This window comes from Dermacentor variabilis, chromosome 2, assembly GCF_050947875.1.
Source record: "Dermacentor variabilis isolate Ectoservices chromosome 2, ASM5094787v1, whole genome shotgun sequence".
NCBI classification, from domain to species: Eukaryota; Metazoa; Arthropoda; class Arachnida; order Ixodida; family Ixodidae; genus Dermacentor; species Dermacentor variabilis.
In genome coordinates, this window is record NC_134569.1 from 112,598,018 (window position 1) to 112,617,513 (window position 19,496).

Below are 19,496 nucleotides of genomic sequence, written 5' to 3' on the forward strand. Positions count from 1 at the left end.
CCAGAGGTAGTCATCTGCATGCTGCACGGGCAGCAGTTTCACCTCTCCTCCACTCTTTCGCTCGTTCAGTGTTCTGTATTATGTTTCTGCTTTATTGCATTGTGTTCACAAAGTGGGATGTCACATGGAAGTGTTATTAGAGTGTTATGGTGATGCTCCACATTCCTAGAAGTTCAACTTGACGTTGTAAGTTGGTTCTTACAGCAGCAGTATCTGAGTGCTAATGCAGAATGCCTGGTGATTAAGGGCATTATGTGATAAAAACTTTATGGCCACCTACTTAATTCATCACCAAACTGTGGGTCAGTTCCTTGCGTCCTCCACAGGTCTTGTGAGCAGGAATGGTTGCAAAGTTTTCACAGCTGCGAAGTAGCACTGCTCAGAACTATTGTATACTGTCCAGAATGGTTTATTCAATAGTACTACTGGAATGGTCATTGAATAAGTACGGATACTTGCTTTATGCACTTGTTAAGCGCTTGGTGGCAGTGCTGGAAACTTAGTGAGAAAGTCGATAAATTTAGCAAGTTTTTAGCCACCTTAATAACAACCTTGCCTTTTTGGAGTCCTAGCAACTTTTATATTTAGTGATGTAAATACTAGCTAGTAAATTGCCCTGGTAAAATTTCTCAACGGGCTTCAGCTAAGTTCAGTGCCCAACTTCCTGTTTATTCCAAAGGGGGTGCATGCACCTCCATTTAGTCACTACTTCTAAACCAGAGAACTCATTATTAAAACATTTGGTTGCATCAAAGCTGCTTTTCTAGGCGAAGCACAGTCTTAAGATCTGACACTGTTTTAGAAAATTGGGGGTTGTTTTCTCTTTTCACATTCCGACATTCGAATTGTTGACTTGCCACCGAAGGAGGTATTGTAAAGCTATAGTTTAAAATATATCTGGACAGACATAAAGGGATAGCTAAAGCATAAAAAAGACAAATTCTCGGCAACTCATTATTGCAGTCATCACTTGGTGTCTTTTCACTAAAAACAATGTATTGGGCTGCGACTTGGGGACTTTGCCTGAAACAAAGTTACCAGGGCCGCCTGGTGGCCAGATAACTGAAATTTTTACTTGACAAGTGTAGCAGACAGTTGTCCGTATTACTTACATTCTTTTACCTCATTGCCTTTTTTTTATGACTGTCTCGTACAATGTGGTGTGGCGTGCTGGAGGTTGTACTGCGCTTGCTCTTTATTTTCAGTAAAGAAGCTAGGGAAGATCACATTTTAAGTGTTGCTCTTGAGTGTAGACTGAGGATGAGTAAGGCATGTCATGTTAGACCCCATCAGGCACATCGTGCATAATCAGGCTTGGCATAGTGCAGCAGCAACAGTAGCAGCACTGCTGGTTGCTGATCTCTCTGCACCAATCATCAGTGCTGTAGGTGCTCTTGGTTTCTGTCTTAATGTTGTGTCCGTGCATCGTACTGAATCTTCATTTCAAAGTGCAAATCTGGTCACTCTTCCTTTCTTCCCCCCCCTCCCCATTCCTAATTTTGTGAGTGTGCAAGCAGAATAATGAACTGGACGCATTGTTCACTGGAACATCGCTCCTGGCCATGATGACAGTTTCACTCTCTTCAGGCTGAAAAGCATGCTCAGGGCCAGCCAAACATGTTGCACAACTAGTGCACTTTTGCACTGCAACGTGTTTCATAAAAGAGTTCCTGTGTGTATTCATGTCCTTGTTTATTCCATATTTTGTGCAACTTTCTTGGAGCACAGAAGTATTATAAGTAGTTACTTATGGTGGTTGTTATCAGTTATTGTAAGGTGCCATTTACAACACCTTCTTCTGAATGACTGTGCTGGAACGTATAGAGATTTGCATAGTCGAGTGCAAAAGTTTAAAGACGAGAGGTGCCGGTAAAAAAATTTTTTTCTTCGCAGCCTAATCATAAAGGCTGAAATCGAGTGGCACTGCCTATGTGTGCATGTTTGACCAGCATAATGCATTAATACAATTTCACTTTGCACAGCTGTGCTAGAAGAAATTTAATTTTTTTTGCTGATTCCGCGGTCTCTAGACTTTTGCACTCGACTATACATGCAAAACAAACTATTCTGTACACTCACCACTGATAAAGGTTGCTGTGGCTCTGTACTTAGGTTACTTTGACAATGTATGCTCATATTTAATGTTTGGCTGGGACACAGCAAAATGCTTTAAGTGCAAAGCAGAACAATTTCCAGAAAAAATGAAGTCAGAAATCGACGAAAAAGTAAACTGGCGAACCTTTTTGTTTCATGAAAAAAATAATAAATAAATACATTATTGATTGATTGATTGATTGATTGATTGATGAAAAAACATGGAAAAGCCTGTTATAGTTTGTTTGTGACACTGAAAACTAATAAAGCAGCTTTTGATTATGACTGGCCAAATTTAGGAGCGATGAATATAATACCCAAAGGCTCTTAATGTATCAAGCTAGTTAGGTCATGCAAGTAATGAGGTGATGTGCACCTACATATCAGAGCAAAGCTCATTAGGTACACATCCTTGTGGGATGTACAAAGCAGAAATTTGACAGCAGTTGTAATTAATGACTAACATTGCTGGTAGTCATTGAATTGAATGTCATTGCTTTCAGGCAACTGCAACATCATTGTAATACCATTGTAATACCGTATGAAAGAACTATGGTAATACATTCCAGCTGATTTGGTTCTTGTGCTGGCAGAAGAAAAAAAAAATCATTGCAATTAACAGCCTGAAACACCACTATTGCAAACCATTCTTATGCTACGATATTGTTGCATGTTGCATGCCTGCAATGGAGGCAATGGATAGGAAGCATCACTTTTCATGGCCTAGTAACAGCCTAACATATTAATGTCGTACACAGACAAATTACATTATATGAATTTTATTATATGAAGTTTATTATATGAATGCCTTTTAAGGTTATGATTTCTATGGCTGTAAGCTAATTGGGGTTTCATAGCCGTAAAGCCTTTGGTGGTGCTAGGATCGAGCAAGCCAGCTAGCGTAGTAAGTTGCTAGAAATGGAATCCCATGTTTGGATGATGAAACAGGAATGTGCCTTTAGCTCGTGTGCCAGTGTAGGTTGTAGTGGTGTTGCAGTTTCAATCAAGTGCACGAAATCACTTTTACAGAATGGGCTCATTACAATTGATCTGGTTGGGTGAGTGAATTTCATATTTTGCTTTCCAAGTGTTTTTAAATGTCTCCTGCTCTGTTGGACATTTCCCCTGGCCTCTCCTGCTGTAGTTATTTTTGCATCTTTGGAAAACTTCACTAACACGGATGGGAAAGTTGGCGTCCATGTGAAAGCAGTATGAAGGCATAAAGTTGTGAATGAAACCATGCACATTCCTTAGTAATGCAAGCTTCACATATGTGAATATTCTGATCTAGGAATCAAACCGTGTGCTGGTGTTATTTCACAGCAGTTGCTCTACCAAACTGAACTAACAAGGCGGGAGGCTAGTGGTAACAACTTGTAGGGCTGGATCGTTTATTAACCAAATGAGTTTTGCAAAAAATTCGCAAGGCATTGGATAATTCAGGAAAAGCGAATTCCAGCGCTAGGATTGTTTTTCAATGCAACCTTGCCGTGCCATTTTGCTTGCTTCCTGGCTAGCTCAGCTGGTTTAACCTTCCTAGAAAGGCTGTACACCAGCTTCAGTCCTCAGATCAGAAATTTATCTTCAGCATGCTGTAAATCGTCCTTTCTGGGTGACCTCTAAGAGCTTTTTTTTTTTTCTCTTATTCTTTATTTATTTATTATTTTTTGCCCCTTTTGCAACCAGAATTTTTCCTTTTAGGAATATTACTCCAGACCATGTAGATTCCCACACAACTGTTACCACGTCGGTAATATCCACAGTGGACTTTCTCTTATTCTCTTAATTTTTCCTTCCCTTTGCCTTTTCCCTAGTATAGAGTAGCCAACTGGGCTTAGTTTTGGTTAACCTCCCTGCCTTTCATTTATAATTTTGTCTCTCTCTCCACATAACTGGTAATTTCACTAATGTCTTGCAATCCATGTTGTAATCATTATAATGCTGATCCACCTTTCCGTGCCTCTTGCTCTCACGTTGTTGCCACAAGCGGCAATCTGTTGTTCTTCAGCATATACTTTTGCATCTTTGTGCATTTCGCATTCGCTGCCTCACACTTGCATCTTAACAAATGTATTGAGCACCATGCTACAGGTTTTGCTATGTTGGTGGATACGAAGGCATTGATGCCAATAAATAAACTGCATTGCACTGTATTGCAGTAGCATCTATTGGACATGTCATCACTGCGTAATGGTTATTTGAGTTGTAATCGCATCCTTCTTTTTTCGTAGAGGACTTGAAAAGTGCAACACAATCAGCAGACAGTTTCTTGAAGGATTCGACAGTAAAGGTAAGACTGTCTTACACTTCAAATTTTCTCTTCAGAGAACCCAGCTATTGGGGAAGTGACACACTAGTGGCATGCACGCAAGTAACAGCATGTGTTCTGCATGTGCCCAGCGTCATTCTCTCACAAACATTTCATAGTCAAAGAAGTAACTGTGACTTCTGCTTTAAAGAAATATGTAAAAAAGCAGACAGTATGATCTACTTTGTGGCGACACATTCCGTGACAGATGTTCTGTGGGAACAGTCAAAACATCAGTTTTTTTCTTTTCTTTTTTAAAGAATTTCAACCTAATTGGTGCTTCCGACTTGCCAGCATCACAAGGCATGTGGCATCAAAGTGAATGTGTGCTGCGCATTCCCACCATTACATGTAGATCTGACACTCTGTTGACTTTGTGTGCTGCACAACTGCAGACGTATCAATGGCAACACAATGTTGCCACATGATGCGTGGTTGCTAGGACAACATAAAAATGATTGTGGACAGGCTGCTTTGACCATTGTTTCCAGAGGTACTCCAGAAAAAAAAAAAAGAAACTTGACTTCCGCCAGACTTTTTCCAATACAGCCATGACCCCTCCTAAGCATCACTTTCTTTGGGATTTTAAGTTTGCAGTGCCACCAGCCATGTCATCCTGTCCACAATCCTTGCTATGTTGCCATATCGTTGGATACCTGCATGTGATAGCAAAAAAAAAAAAAAAAAAAATCTTGAGAATCAGAACTTGCACTTGTCTATGTTGCCTATTTTTTGTATCATTTTCGTTTACACACTGTCAAGTATTGAATTTGTGAAGTAAGCTATGTTCTTTCTACATGAAGACTGCGAAGAACAGCACCTCAGTATAGCAGTGGCAAACATGCATCTGGATGCCATAAAAAAGACTGTGGAACGACTGCAAGTGCAGAGGCAAGTTATTGTTTTTCTCTAAGTGAGGCTCACATCTGTCCTCACATCTCACCTTAACATTTCTACTCAACATTTTTTCAAGGTGAAAGCCTTTCTAGGCTCATTGTAAAGTTTGTGTCAGCATACCTGACCGTCGGAGTGCCCACCAAAGCGTCATCACGCCATATGAAGACCGATTAAAGAATGAGAAATGATTGATAGTGACAGTTAGTGACTGATAATGTTATAATAGATATCGGTAGAGGTTAAGAATGACTTGTAGTGACTACTAATGACTCCAAAATGGCCATATGTCTAGCAAGTTTGTAATGACCACAATTGATTAGAAATGACTAGAAATGTCGAGTAATGATTAGTAATGACTAAAATAACTACTAATGACTTGTAATGACTACAAAATGACCAGTGTGCCTAACAACAACTTGTAGCCACTACAGTTGATTAGAAATGATTAAAAATGCTTAGTAATAAACAGTAATGACTAATAATGACTGAAATGACTTGTATTGACTACTAATGACTGTGATATGGCCAACATTTCTTACGACGGCTTGTAATGACCACAATTGATTACAAATGACTAAACATGCTTAATAATGAGCAGTAATGACTAAAAGGAAGAAAAGAAAGAAGAGGCAAAGAGGAGGAAGAGCAGGCTTTCACTGTTCAGCTCTTCAGAGAGATCTTAAGGGACCCTGTGATTTTTTACCTCGGTATACATCGTATTTGGTATACAATGTACACAGATCGCACAGAGACATGAAGAGAACACTGCTCTTGGAGTAGCTTACGCCAGGATAAAATATGCACACTTTCTCGGGGAAATGTTCTATCTCTGTGTGTCCTTGCAGCTGTTGAAGGACTGAATGCCTTAAATGGAAAAGTGCCTGCTAATTTCTTGTGATAGCAAACACTGGGATCATCGTTGTCAGACAATAAAGAGCTTTAGATTATGGTACTCAAGTGTAGGGGCATTGGAGTCCCCTCGCTCTTGGATATGTCTGCAGTTATGTACCTAAGCAGAACAGCGTTATGGGTTTGCAATTCCATATGCAAATTGATGAGCTTGCAGTGCTATCAACATGTAGTCACGGTTGTGTTTGCATTTCTTAAAATATAAAACTAACCATGAAATAACAAATGAAACTAATACATTTTCATGAAAGGCAGGTAATTTACATGCCAAACATCTCTGTTGACGCGAAGCAAACAATGTATTGGTGTGTAGGTTGTGGTTAAAGGCGAGTCGAAGCAATCGAAAAGGCTAGAAAATTTGGTGTCTGTTACAGCATGCTTGCTGCAAAAGTGCATCGTGACCGACTGCATTGTGATCTGCATTTCATTGCCTTCACTTTCTGGAGGAGGATGACATGTATTACGAAATGCTGCCGTGAGATTGGAGAGTGTGATGGCACAACCAGGTTCAACATCTGTTGTTATTTTGTGAAAGTATGCCTTGGCTAGCCCCGTCTCAGTCACTTTCCTGAAGTTCTTGTTTATGGCCGGAGTAACAAGACTTCTTGGGTACAGCACGTATGCGCTGCCATACATGCAAGCCACTTGCGCCCCTAATTTAAAGCTCTGGTGAGTTGCAGTAATTGAATATGGGTCACAGCCGCATTTCTTGCAATATAGAAATTTTATTTTCAGGAATTACTGCAATAGCTGACTACATCTTTTTTTCCTCCTTAACAAAAGCTTGTTTCCTGGGCAGCCTAGTCTGCCAGATTTAGGCATCACTCTGCTAGATTGAGACAGCTTACTTTGCGTGGTCACTTTCAATTTACCTAGTTTAGGTGTGTAATGATTGCTGAATTGAAATATTTCCTAAAGCCTTGGCAGCATATAAGACAATGACAGAGAAAGATACAGAAATGCTACGGTGTGTCTTCCGTGCACTCATCTTAGTACATACTGAAATGTCTTCTATGTTGTGGTATCAAGTCCAACAATCAGCATCATTGCAGGAAATTTTTCATGCATTACGAGGGTTGTTCAATAAAGGTTTTCCTTGATCTACTTCACTTAGGCATGCATAAAAGAAATTTCACACAGTGCTAGGCATGCATCTTGTTAGGCCAGATAAAAACTCAGCTTTTTCCTAATAGCTTTTCTTTTTTTAATGCTGTGAATACTGAGGAATGTGAGATAATGGAGCCCGTGGAGTACAAGGCAGTTAATAACTTTCTCTTTCTCAAAGGCAACAGACTGCAGCAATTTATTCAAGAAATAACGACAGTGTATGGGACAGATGCCCTGTCATGTGATTGCATCAAGTAGTGGCATCAATAGTTTAAATGTTGGCAGAATTTGGTCGAAATGGCATTTACTCCGGTCGACTTCATTCAGCCATCGATTGGGACACTGTCAGAAAAGTTGAGGCTGTCATTTGGAAGATTGCTTCCTAACAATTCAAGAACTACCTAGTTGAAAATATCAAGATCAGTGTAGGGTCCGCAGAAAATATAATTCAGCAACATCTGCTCATGAAAGAGGTGTCAGCACTTTCATGGTTATATTGCGCTCAGTTTTACAAACACGATACTAAGGAAGGACAGGACGTGGACGGACGAAGCGCAAACTACCAACTGTTTGATATTGTTAAAGAACGCGCTTATATACAAGGAGATATGGTGCGGGGGGGGGGGGGGGGCTACATATAAAAAGATATGACAAGGTGACGACATGTGATTATAGTTTGGGTCAGGCATACATCCTTCACATGCACCCGTTCGCCCTGGCGAACTCGACCTCAGCTTTGATAAGCGCGATGGACGGAGTGCTTACGCACGTCTCTTTTTCTTTAGCTATCGCAAGCGCCTCCCATATTTCTCGCTCCGTTTTTGTTTTTGATGTTCCGATGACTGTGGTGCTTTCTATTAGCGGAGAGCATTTGCACTGTTTGCAATGTGCGGCCAAGTTGCTAGGTGCTGTCAGAAGCTGGCACGTGTATTTGTGCTCCCGTAACCTATCGTTTAGACAACGTCCAGTTTGCCCAATGTATACTTTCCCGCAGTCTAGTGGGATTTGGTAAACAACTGAAGTAGCGCATTCCACGTACTTTTTTGCGTGCTTAGTCTGACAGACCGTACCACTAGGGTTGGCCTCTTTGGATCCTGCGTTCACCTTCTTGCACATGCCTTTTAGTTTTTGCGGGGCGGAGAACAGAACTTGAACGTCATGGCGTTGGGCTGTCTTTTTTATCCGATGTGACAAGCCATGGATGTAAGGCAACACCACGCGTTTTTTCAATTTTTTTTTTTCTGTGTTTTCTGCCTTTTCCTGTTGGCTCTGATTTCGGGCAACAAGTTTTCACAGATTTGCACCACCATGCTGTTCGGGTACCCACTGTTTCTCAAGCGGCTTACTTGCAGATCGATGACAAAAAGACAGCCCAACGCCATGACGTTCAAGTTCTGTTCTCCGCCCCGCAAAAACTAAAAGGCATGTGCAAGAAGGTGAACGCAGGATCCAAAGAGGCCAACCCTAGTGGTACGGTCTGTCAGACTAAGCACGCAAAAAAGTACGTGGAATGCGCTACTTCAGTTGTTTACCAAATCCCACTAGACTGCGGGAAAGTATACATTGGGCAAACTGGACGTTGTCTAAACGATAGGTTACGGGAGCACAAATACACGTGCCAGCTTCTGACAGCACCTAGCAACTTGGCCGCACATTGCAAACAGTGCAAATGCTCTCCGCTAATAGAAAGCACCACAGTCATCGGAACATCAAAAACAAAAACGGAGCGAGAAATATGGGAGGCGCTTGCGATAGCTAAAGAAAAAGAGACGTGCGTAAGCACTCCGTCCATCGCGCTTATCAAAGCTGAGGTCGAGTTCGCCAGGGCGAACGGGTGCATGTGAAGGATGTATGCCTGACCCAAACTATAATCACATGTCGTCACCTTGTCATATCTTTTTATATGTAGCCCCCCCCCCCCCCCCCGCACCATATCTCCTTGTATATAAGCGCGTTCTTTAACAATATCAAACAGTTGGTAGTTTGCGCTTCGTCCGTCCACGTCCTGTCCTTCCTTAGTATCGTGTTTGTAAAACTGAGCGCAATATAACCATGAACGTTCACCAACTAGCCCCCTTCATTGCTTTACTAGGTGTCAGCACGTTGGTTTCCTTGCTTGACTTCAACAAGGAGGACCGTGCGACTTGTAGCCCTGAACTTTTGGCCACATGCCTTAAAAACCAAGTTGACTTCTTTTTGTATGATTGATCACACTGGATAAAACGCAGGTTCATCATAGTGACCCAGAAACTAAATATCAATGTAAACAATAGAAGCACTGCGACTTGCTGCCCCCCTGAAAGGCACGTGTGCAGCCCTCACCTAGGAAGGTGACACTGACAGTATTTTGGAACTAGCAAGAAGTGGCAGATTTGTCGAAAGGTGTCACCTTGATGGAGACCTACTGTGCTAACCTACTGACAAAGTTGGGGGAAGCCACGAAAACAGGCAGCCATGACGTGCTATCAAATAAAGGCGTCCTGCTCTTGCAAGACAACGCTCCTGCTCATAACTCACATGCTGTGGAAATGGAAGCACACTCTAGGGGTGTGTGAATATTTGAAACTTTCAAATAACTAATTGAATAGTGTCTTATTCAATTCAATCTTCAAATCGAATCATCACTATTCGTAAATGCAAATATTTTTCAAATACATTCAGAATATTTCAAAACATCAACTGCTCCCAATTGAACATAATATTGGAGAAAAAGTACCGTAAGTTTTCACTGTGTCACTGAAGTAGCCATACTTTACAGGCTGCAGCACGATTATTTGCACTCTGAAAAGCCCTGTGCATATGAAGGAACATGTTTGACTGTAATGCTCCATTTCTGCTTTTAATAAACAATGCTTCATAATGTACTACGTAACGACAGAAACTTGGTTTAACAATACTGGGATGTGAGCATTGTTTTATAATAATTGTCATTATTCAAAAAGTATTCTGTATTTGATTTGCTTCTGGCACTATTCAATTCATATTCAATTCGCTCTCAACAGTCACTATTTGAAACAATGCTTCGTAACGTACTACGTAATGACAGAAACTTGCTAAATTTAAGAATACTGGGATGTGACCATCGTGTTATATGTAATTGTCATAATGGCTGTTCGTTATTCGAAAACTATTCAACTCATATTCAATTCGATCTCAACGATCACTATTTGCACACCCCTAGCATGCTCCCGTGAATAATAAATTCTTCGTCATCCCTTGTACTCACTGATCTTGCGCCTTCAGATTTTCACCTCTTTCCATCTATGAAGTTATTTTTGAAAGCAGGCAATTCCCTAACGATGACGTGCTCATCGCCCAAGTCAAACCATGGTTCCTAGGCCAGCGTAAGGAATTCAAGAGTGGTAATTGCATCTGCGTAAAATGATGGCACAAGTGTGTGGCTCTCTGTGGCGGCTATTTCTGTTTTATAGGAATCTGTTTTGTAGTAATTTGGAGACCAGCTATGGTACGGGACATGTGTATTCAGAATATGGCGTGATTCCATTTAATGTACTGTGCATCATTTTCCTACCAAGTTTTCAGCTGTCAATGTTGTATCATTGCCCTTTTTGGCCAAAGAAACTCCATAAACTCCATAAATCGTCACCATAAATGTTATATGAATGTTTGCAAGCCATCAGTGTATGTTGTGGCACTACAGGCAAATACTAAGCCGACTTGGACTCCCAGCACTTGTTTTTTGCTAAATAAAAGACTTAGTCCACGGGGAAATTGCGTCTGAAAGGTCCACACGCATTTGGCGCAATTCAAATCGCCTGCCTCCGAGTGAGAGTGATAACATTACACGCGCCATCACAGCCCTTTACTGCCATCAGTGAGTAAAAGGCGCCCGACAGATGGCGCTGCAGTTTTCTGTGCAAAACGCAAACGCCCGGCCATGGGGAAACCGAGCTAAGACAGAGCATTGGGATTTGCCACTGCGGCTGCTCTTGGTCAAGTGACATAAACCGTTCAGGAATTATGCGGCATCACATGGATGTCGCATTCTCTACCACTTGCAATTTGTGCGAGTTTCACGAGCCAGCAAAACCAGCGCAGCACTATGAGATAACAAAGCTACTGAAGCGCGAAAGTGCAGGCGACGCAGAGTGGAGAAAATAAAACCTTTCAGCCGCCTGCATTGTTGTCAAGGGTAATGTCAGTGAGTTCTTTTTATCTAAGAATCAAATAGAACTGGACAAGCAGCATTTTATTTTGTCTCATAATTCAATAATCTTTTTATTACGACTGGGTGAGTACTAGCAACAGGATTATAATGAGGAGTGGTTTCGTCACTGGGCTAGTACTTGAATGTCCCGAGGGAGTCTCTAATTGTGCCCGGCATTTACCTCAATTTCTCGATTACTAAAGCTCTGTTCATGATAATACTGACGCCTTAGACATTCTCGAGCATTAATCCATCACTTTAGTTTGACTTAATATTTGCCTTTAGTGTCCCTTGAAGGATGCATATTGTGAAACTGGCGCCATTCACAAGATTTCTTCTGAATAGAGCCCTTGGGCCTTCATTGGCTTCCAACTACACGTTCATGGTGTATGTGCTGAGTATTGATCAGACAGTTAACGAAGTATCTTATTTTTAATCACCACAGAATACTTGACATCGGCTGCAACAATTAAGTAGGTAATGTGTTGCTAAATAAACAACCTAGCTTTGGGAAGTACCCAAAGCATTTGCCTGGTCCATCTACTATCTTGCAGAGTGTCTAGTGTTTAAGCCAGTGCAAAACACTTTCCTCTTTCCTGCTGCAGGGAGACCTTGGAGCGAATGAAAGCAGACATTAAGCAACGCTTGTATGAGATCACCAAGAGCTTGCCCACAGAAGTGGTTGGAAAGGTAAGCGCACCTGGCTTGACGCAAGCACGTTTATTTCAAAAGTGCAGTCTTTATGGAGAAGTGTCATTCTTCTTGCCACTGTTGCTGTAATGTACTTTGCAAGAGTTTGGTGTTCTTATATAGGCTATGAGGTTACCAACAGGGCATTTACAGTAGTATTAGTAGTTTTCGAGTGTACTAGGACTATGAATAGGGTGGTCATATTGAAAAGATATAATATTTGATAAAGAATAGGAAGAAAATTATTTGCGCAGCTTTCAGCAATTTCTCACCCTTGGTAGTGGGGGGTGCGAGCGTTTAATTGGAAAGTATGTTGGCAAAATCATGCAGTAGCATTGGTGTGCTACTGGAAAATTTTTGGCTCTTAAATGCCTTGCACCATTTCACTGGAAGTCTCTGCACATGCCTGCAATAGCATCATAGTGATTCAAATTATAAAATTAATTTCTTTCACTTTGTTCGAAAACAAAGGTGCCTTTTTTTCTTCTTTTTTAACTGCTCCTTGACACTGCCACTGAGGGTGAAGATGTTTTAAAAGTGGGGACGGCAGTGAAATATAACTGTGCCTATGTAGGTGAAGATGGGATGAAAAAATGTCTGGTTTTGTAAGTTGTGGCCACCAGTCCTGCTCCGTCGTCCAAAGTGAAAGTAGTGGTGGTTGAGATCTTGAAAGCAGTACCTTGTATTCATTAACTAGGAAACATTCTGCTGACTAAACTGCTGAATTGGCAACACTGCTGCTGATCTTGAGGTTGCTGATTTCATTCCTGGCCACGGTGTCTGTGTTACAGTGGGGGCAGAATGCAAAAGCATTGGTGCACTTAATTTTCGTCTACATAAAAAAAAAAAAAAAAACTCATGTGGGCAAATTTAATCTGGTGTGCCCTCACTATGTTGCGTCTCTCACAGCTTACGTGTTTCTTAGGGACATTTACAATTCCAAAAATTTCCAATTTCTCTTTCCCTGCAGGCACCTGAAAATACCTCTGCACAATTTTTTTTTTTTGCCACTAGTTTAAGCTTTTACATTCAGCACCACACTCTGCATATCTGCACAAGAGCGTCTGGTGCTTTGGATATTTTGTTGCACTTATGTTTTGTTAGCAGGCAGGTCTAGCACCATAGTTGCATTCTGTTGCCCATCTTTTTAAATAAGGCGGTTAGCATCAGCACTTGCCTGGTTAATCTAACAATAGTATTGAGCCACTGTTGTGTTACCCACACAAACCATTGGTAGTAAGAATTCATCATCAGTGGTTTGGTGTCACAGTGTACCAGTAGAGCACACTGCAGCTGCTGTTTGTGCTACTTGTATTTTTTACCACGTGTGGCAAGTTACAACAGCAGCTTACATTTACATTTCCCACGTGTTCTTTACTGGGTCCCGTAGGCAAATATACAGTTAGGGGCTCGTTAATTTGCTGACAGTGCCAACAGGGTTTTTTTATCTTCCATTTAAGGCTATAAAGAGCAGAAATAGACTGCAATTTCTAGTTGTCCTAACTAGAGGTGATTTCCCTCTTTGTTGCTACAATTTCTGAAAATTCCCTCTTGGTAAAATTTCGGCTCAATATTCTCCCACCTGTGAGAGGGGAATTCTCTGCTTGGAACATCAGTGAAGAAGAGCTGCTGTGCTAAGAGTCTTGTGGTCGCTTTGTCACATCACTAGCCAGATTTGAGAATGACTAAGAGCAACTAAAAAAAACCTAAACTGAAATTCGTAAACGTTGACTGAGCTGATGGTCTTATACATTAGTAGTAGCTTATTGTCTTGAACTGTGATAAGCTGAGCAGCAATGCTGCTGGTAAATTGAGGGGCTTTGCTGGCTACAATAAACTGCCAAGTGGGGGATAAAAAAAAAAAAAAAGAACCTTTTAAAGGTTCCCTGTACCGTTTTTTAGGGAACATTAATGAATGTGCGCTGCACCTAGTGCACACAGCCGTAATATATTTTTGAAGCCTGGCGTGTTGGTGAGAATCCCGCAAAGTTTGATACAGCAGACTTCCAATTGACTTCATTTCACTTCATTCAATTCGATTTGGGTTAACTAGATTTTTTTCAGTTCGTTCGATCTTGGCTGAAGGTCTTGGCTGGCGCCCATGCATTACTATGGGCCCAAACTTTTCTTATTTTGATCCTAAAATTGGCTTTTGCCAGATAATTTGAACTTGATTAGTCAGTGCGCACGTGCCTGACCTGTATTGTGACAATATTGACCTCTTTAGTGGTAGCGTCTGGCTCGGCGGAGTTAGGGGACAGCGAATGCGTTGGACACAAGTCATCTCCCGTCGAAAACGCCCATTTTCATCCTGTCCTAGGAAGATTTTCAAGCAATAACCGTATTTCACAGAGTCTGATTACAGTATTTACATAATTCTAACACGCGCATTTTTTTTTTTTCATGTAACATTGGGCTGAAAATTGCTTGCGCGATGCAATCGGACACGATACCAAAACCACCTTCACGGCGTTCACATGATTAGCACTTATGTATTGCCGCAAAGCTGACTTTAGGAAACCGGGCACCATTATGCAACACGCCTCACCCATTTTTCTTGCCAAGAAATTGTGTGTGCGTTAGATTTCTACTTTGTTTAGAAGTTTTGACGTTATTTCTACTTTAGTTTACTACTATGGGCACGTTGAAAGGGGGCACATGTTCGACTCGGGGGCGTGTCAGAAACAGGAAAATACTGCCAAATGAATAAGCATATTCCAGCGTTTTTTCTGCATCTTGTTTAATTCGATCAGTCTAGTTGGTATCGTCGATATAGTTAACGGAAGTCAACCGTACTGCATTCTCCCATCAATGCTGCCCATCAACTAGTGACTGTTGCTGTTAAAATTCATGACATCATGATGCAGTCAATTTTTTTTAAAACTCCAGCAAGGTTGACTATTTCTTAAACACGGCCTGTTTTTAATCTTGCTGCTTTCACTTTCCGCAGGAATGTGCCTGCAAGTTATTTTAATGTTGTGATCATATCAAACGACAGAATATAAAGCCACAGAAAACATAGAATTTAATTGTTGTGTTTAATTGAAATGAAAGAGAATCGGGCAAAGGTAATTTAAAGCGAACGAAAGATAACTTGTCACAAGTGGGGACCAGAGCCACATTATGCGTGTAGTGCTTGGTCAGTTAAGCTACTGTGGTGCTATCTCTCCAATACTTTCTGTCATTTGATATGGGTGTGACTAAAAAAATAATCAAGCCCTTCAGAACCCTTGATCTCGCTCATTAAGTGTCGCTGTTATTCAGGAGCATGTAATGTATAATGGGCAGCATGCAATAGCGTAGCGTGCCTTTGTAAACAAGCATTATTTAGCAAATCTTTTAGCAGGATTAAAATGCTTATAATCATTTGAGAGATGTATCAGGGTTACGCGGACTTATTATTATTGGGTTACTGCTGACTTTTTTTTTTTTTTTTTTTTCGATGGGGCGAAATGCGAAAACACCCGTGTGCTTAGATTTAGGTGCACGTTAAAGAACCCCAGGTGGTCAAAATTTCCGGAGTCCTCCACTACGGCGTGCCTCATAATCAGAAAGTGGTTTTGGCACGTAAAACCCCAAATATTATATTATTATTATTATTATTATTACTTTTTTTTGTTTTGAAGTTGCTGCCATGGTGCGTCCTTTTCAGGGTTTGAAGATAAAAACCGGTTTCACGAAGCCACGAGTCAACGTGGAAGACTTCGACAAACTTTCAGCTACTGATGGGAACTGCAGCAGCACACATTACTGATTACATCTTTTGTTATTCTTATGAGAAAAGTGGAGTATTTTTCTATGCCAAATGTCTAAGAAGTCCTGCACACTGAAGTGTTCGTGGCCGACGCAAAGAAAAGAACAATACAGAAACTTGCTTTTCCTTGTGTTGTTTACTTGCAGAAATACCATGATGTGTTGTGCACAAGCCCAACAAAGCCATCAGCACAGATACAGGTTTCACTTGACATGCCACTTCTCAGTAGTCTGCACCGGGCAATGTGGTCACACAAGCGCAAGCCTTGGTACAATGAACATTTCCCACTAGCAGCACTCACTAAGGCACTCCATTGTTGCAAGACAGTACACAGGATGGAACTGTTAGTGGTGAAGAAGAAAATTCACTCCTGGTAATATATTGCAAAGCTTAGCCATCAACACGGCACATAGATAACGAATATAAACTGCACTGCCCGGCACTGCACTTCTGGAGACAAGGGTTGATGCTTGAGTTGCCCATTGAAAGCAGAAGGAAAAGGTGTCTGCATATTCATCAACCCTGCTTGTAGTAATGTTTAAGCAAGCTGCAGCATAGATTAGTCTTACCTGGTATGCACATGTTTTATCAGGATACCAGGACAACTATGTTAATTCTGACCTTTAACAGCTCTCTTTTAATCTCGATGTCCTGCAAGGTTCTGTCTCCTGATTTTCAGTTGACAGTAATGCTAAAACATATGCATACTAGTTAAAACTCTGCCTTCTTCCAGTTTCTGTACTCTTTTACCCAACTTGTCTATATTTCAGAGGACCACTATTTTTGGACAATCCTTGACAATGCAGACTTTGCTAACATGCTTAACAAACCAGCTGACTGTTATTTGTTTTAGAGAATGCCCAGGCTGAGGTTCTAAAATCTGGTACTATTGTACTGCATTCACTCTGTAGAGGGGCCTGCATCTACTGTCTGATATGTGGCCTTGAGTCCACTATACCCCTCCTCCTGTCATACAGTTGACCAAACTACAACGTCCTCTGAAAGCAGTAGCCTTTCAGAAGCACAGGTTGGATGGAGAGGATAGGTTATTTGCAAACAATGCTTCCACTGCTCATACAAGAACTGCTTGCATGATATGGTCAGTTAAGCCATGCAAACCTCATTTAGGCAGCAAATGTAGGCATCCGTCTGGACTTCAATTGCATGTCTTTTGCAATGTTCTTACCACCCGAGACCAAAAATGTGCCTTCCTGGCGCTTTGTAAAAATGCTGCATTTTTGTCTGGCCTTTCGTCTTAGAGTTATACATACAAAAAGTAGACATTCTCCTCGGGAAGTTGCTCGCTAATCGCCGACAAAACGAGGGCCTTGCTAGCTAGCTGCATGCAAATGGCAATTTGAAAAATTACTCGAAGAAAAATAGACTAATATCCCAGGGCTGAATGCAACAAGGTGCACCATCCAACATTAAAAGGTGCCCTTGTTGGGTCTTATGTGCTATGCAACAGGATGCATAAAATGCAAATTTTGAACAAGTTATGACAGCAGTGTTTATGATCCTGGCTATATTGTCACTGCGGATAGCACTGGATCAGTCAGGGCCATGACAACCACTAAACGGGCAACCACAATGGAAGAGACCAGATTAGAGCTGTGTGCGTTTCTTGTTAAAGAAGTACAGACAACTTTTAATGCCCAAATCCACATCTCTTGGCCTGCAATGAACGGGATCAAGTGCCCCCAAACTATTGTACTGTATATAGACTCTAGTGCCGCTTCCAACATCATATAAAAATAACAGTGGTACCTGTTGGCACTATGAAATGTTATAAAACTTGTCCACATCCCATATTCAATTCTGAGAGACCGCATTTACAGACTTTGCAAACCATGCAAGTCTTTTGGACAATCCATACATACATCCTGTCCATAACAATTCTTTTTGAACATAGACACAAAAGGCAATAACAGAATATTGCATTATTCGCATTGAAAGCATATGACCTGAACTTACGACGTGATGTGCATGAATGTTGCAAGTACTATTAAATATTGCTTGTGAATGAGCAAACTTGTAAATGTTTCAGAGCAAAATGGAAAAAAAAAAAGTGTCTGTACTTCTTTAATGCACGGTCTGCATTCAACACAAGGCATTTAGTCTAACCTTGACAAAACGTATATCGATATAACGAAGGAAGTCTAAAACGTTTCTCACCTACATATATCTGCATGCAGTGACGGTAGTTTCATCTTAGATGTGACTTCGTTTGATAATTAAGATTAGACTATTTCATCACGCACTATCAAACTTGCTGCACTAAAAAAATGTTGGATTCATCTTGAAGCCATGGGGCAGTGTGACCTAGGGTGAGGTAAGCAAAATTTTCAAAACTTTTCAGAAGAGCTTGCAATCATTGCTGGTTTCTTAATGCAACACCAACACTACCAAAGATGACAATGGCATGTAACAAAACAGGGCACAGCATAGAATGCTCGAGGGGCACCAAGCATGTGGTCATCATTCATTAGAGGCGTCCTGAAATTAACTGAAGCAAACAGAATGGATAAAACATGCTTTCTTATTATTGCTCGACAAGTAGAATTTCTGCTACTACTGCTCATAAAGTCAGAATTGACCCTCGGGTCCTGGCATAACCACATTTCTGCACTATATTGAACAAGTAGACAAAAAAAAAAAAAAGCTAACAAACCAACCCGTCATGTAAAAGTGCCAAGAGCACATTTTGGCATGCTTAGGAAGGTGTGTATGGATGGTTTGCAAAACTTCCAAGACAGTATCTCAGCACAGCGAAAATTCCTTCAAGGCAGCACGCCCCATTCTTGGATGACAGTCAGTTGCAGTACGCTATGTTTGAGTATGTCATTGCTTAGTGCTAATAGCTATATTGTGATAAAAGTCAGGCATGCAATTTTGTCAGCACCCTTGAAACAGCATCCCTGTATCCCTAGATGAGCCGTGATTCTAAGCACTTCCATGATTTGACAAAGTGTAGGACACTAGGCCCAATGTCTGAAGTAGACATTGCATTTCAATAGTGCTCCTTGGCAATTTTAGCGATGAGTTGCTTGAAAAATGTGTTCCCAGCCCACTGCCTTGGAGTAGAGTAGATGCTGAGAAAGCTTGGTAGTTAAAGTGTTTTAGTGACAAAATGTTTATGCAAGAATCGCCAAGGGGTATTATTGAATCACAGCGACTACTTCAGATGAATACAGCATTGTGTTCCACTTTCTCAAACTGGAGGAATGTATGAGAATACGTCATAAGTGCATTGGGACAATGCATGCATCCTCTGCATATCAAAAGCAGCCAGTGCTGCATCAAAATTTTGGCTGAATTTCCTCGCTGTTGCTGCCACAGGTAGAATTTTTCACTGTTCAAGAAAGTTGACTGCAACATTTGCAAAGAGTTCACTGCCATGTTTGCATGATTTGGAGGCTGCATTCGGCAGTCTCCGGATCTTGCCAACAAACTACTGTGTGTTTTCAAGCCTCTGGGAAGTTCGAATCGGCGGGTCACAGTTATTTTTGGTGTTTGTCAACGACATAGGCATGCGAAAAGCACAAGCTGTGCACTGTGCATCTTCCAGT

At 41.2% G+C, this 19,496-nt stretch overlaps 1 protein-coding gene across 9 annotated transcripts in view; it reads left to right on the forward strand.

Annotated features, from left to right (window-relative positions):
• The window catches only part of LOC142572571 (uncharacterized), an 89,274-nt gene that overhangs the window by 22,126 nt on the left and 47,652 nt on the right, over positions 1 to 19,496 (forward strand). For 3 of the 9 annotated variants that reach the window (XM_075681777.1, XM_075681779.1, XM_075681778.1), the window contains exons 10-14: positions 3,124 to 3,152; positions 4,326 to 4,384; positions 5,206 to 5,297; positions 12,093 to 12,173; positions 16,074 to 16,300. In XM_075681777.1, the coding sequence (XP_075537892.1) occupies positions 3,124 to 3,152; positions 4,326 to 4,384; positions 5,206 to 5,297; positions 12,093 to 12,173; positions 16,074 to 16,300 (488 nt within the window). Of the gene's footprint in view, positions 1 to 3,123; positions 3,153 to 4,325; positions 4,385 to 5,205; positions 5,298 to 12,088; positions 12,174 to 15,825; positions 16,054 to 16,073; positions 17,407 to 19,496 lie in introns of those variants that run through there. The other 6 variants (XM_075681781.1, XM_075681782.1, XM_075681780.1 and 3 more) reach the window with 5 other exon arrangements.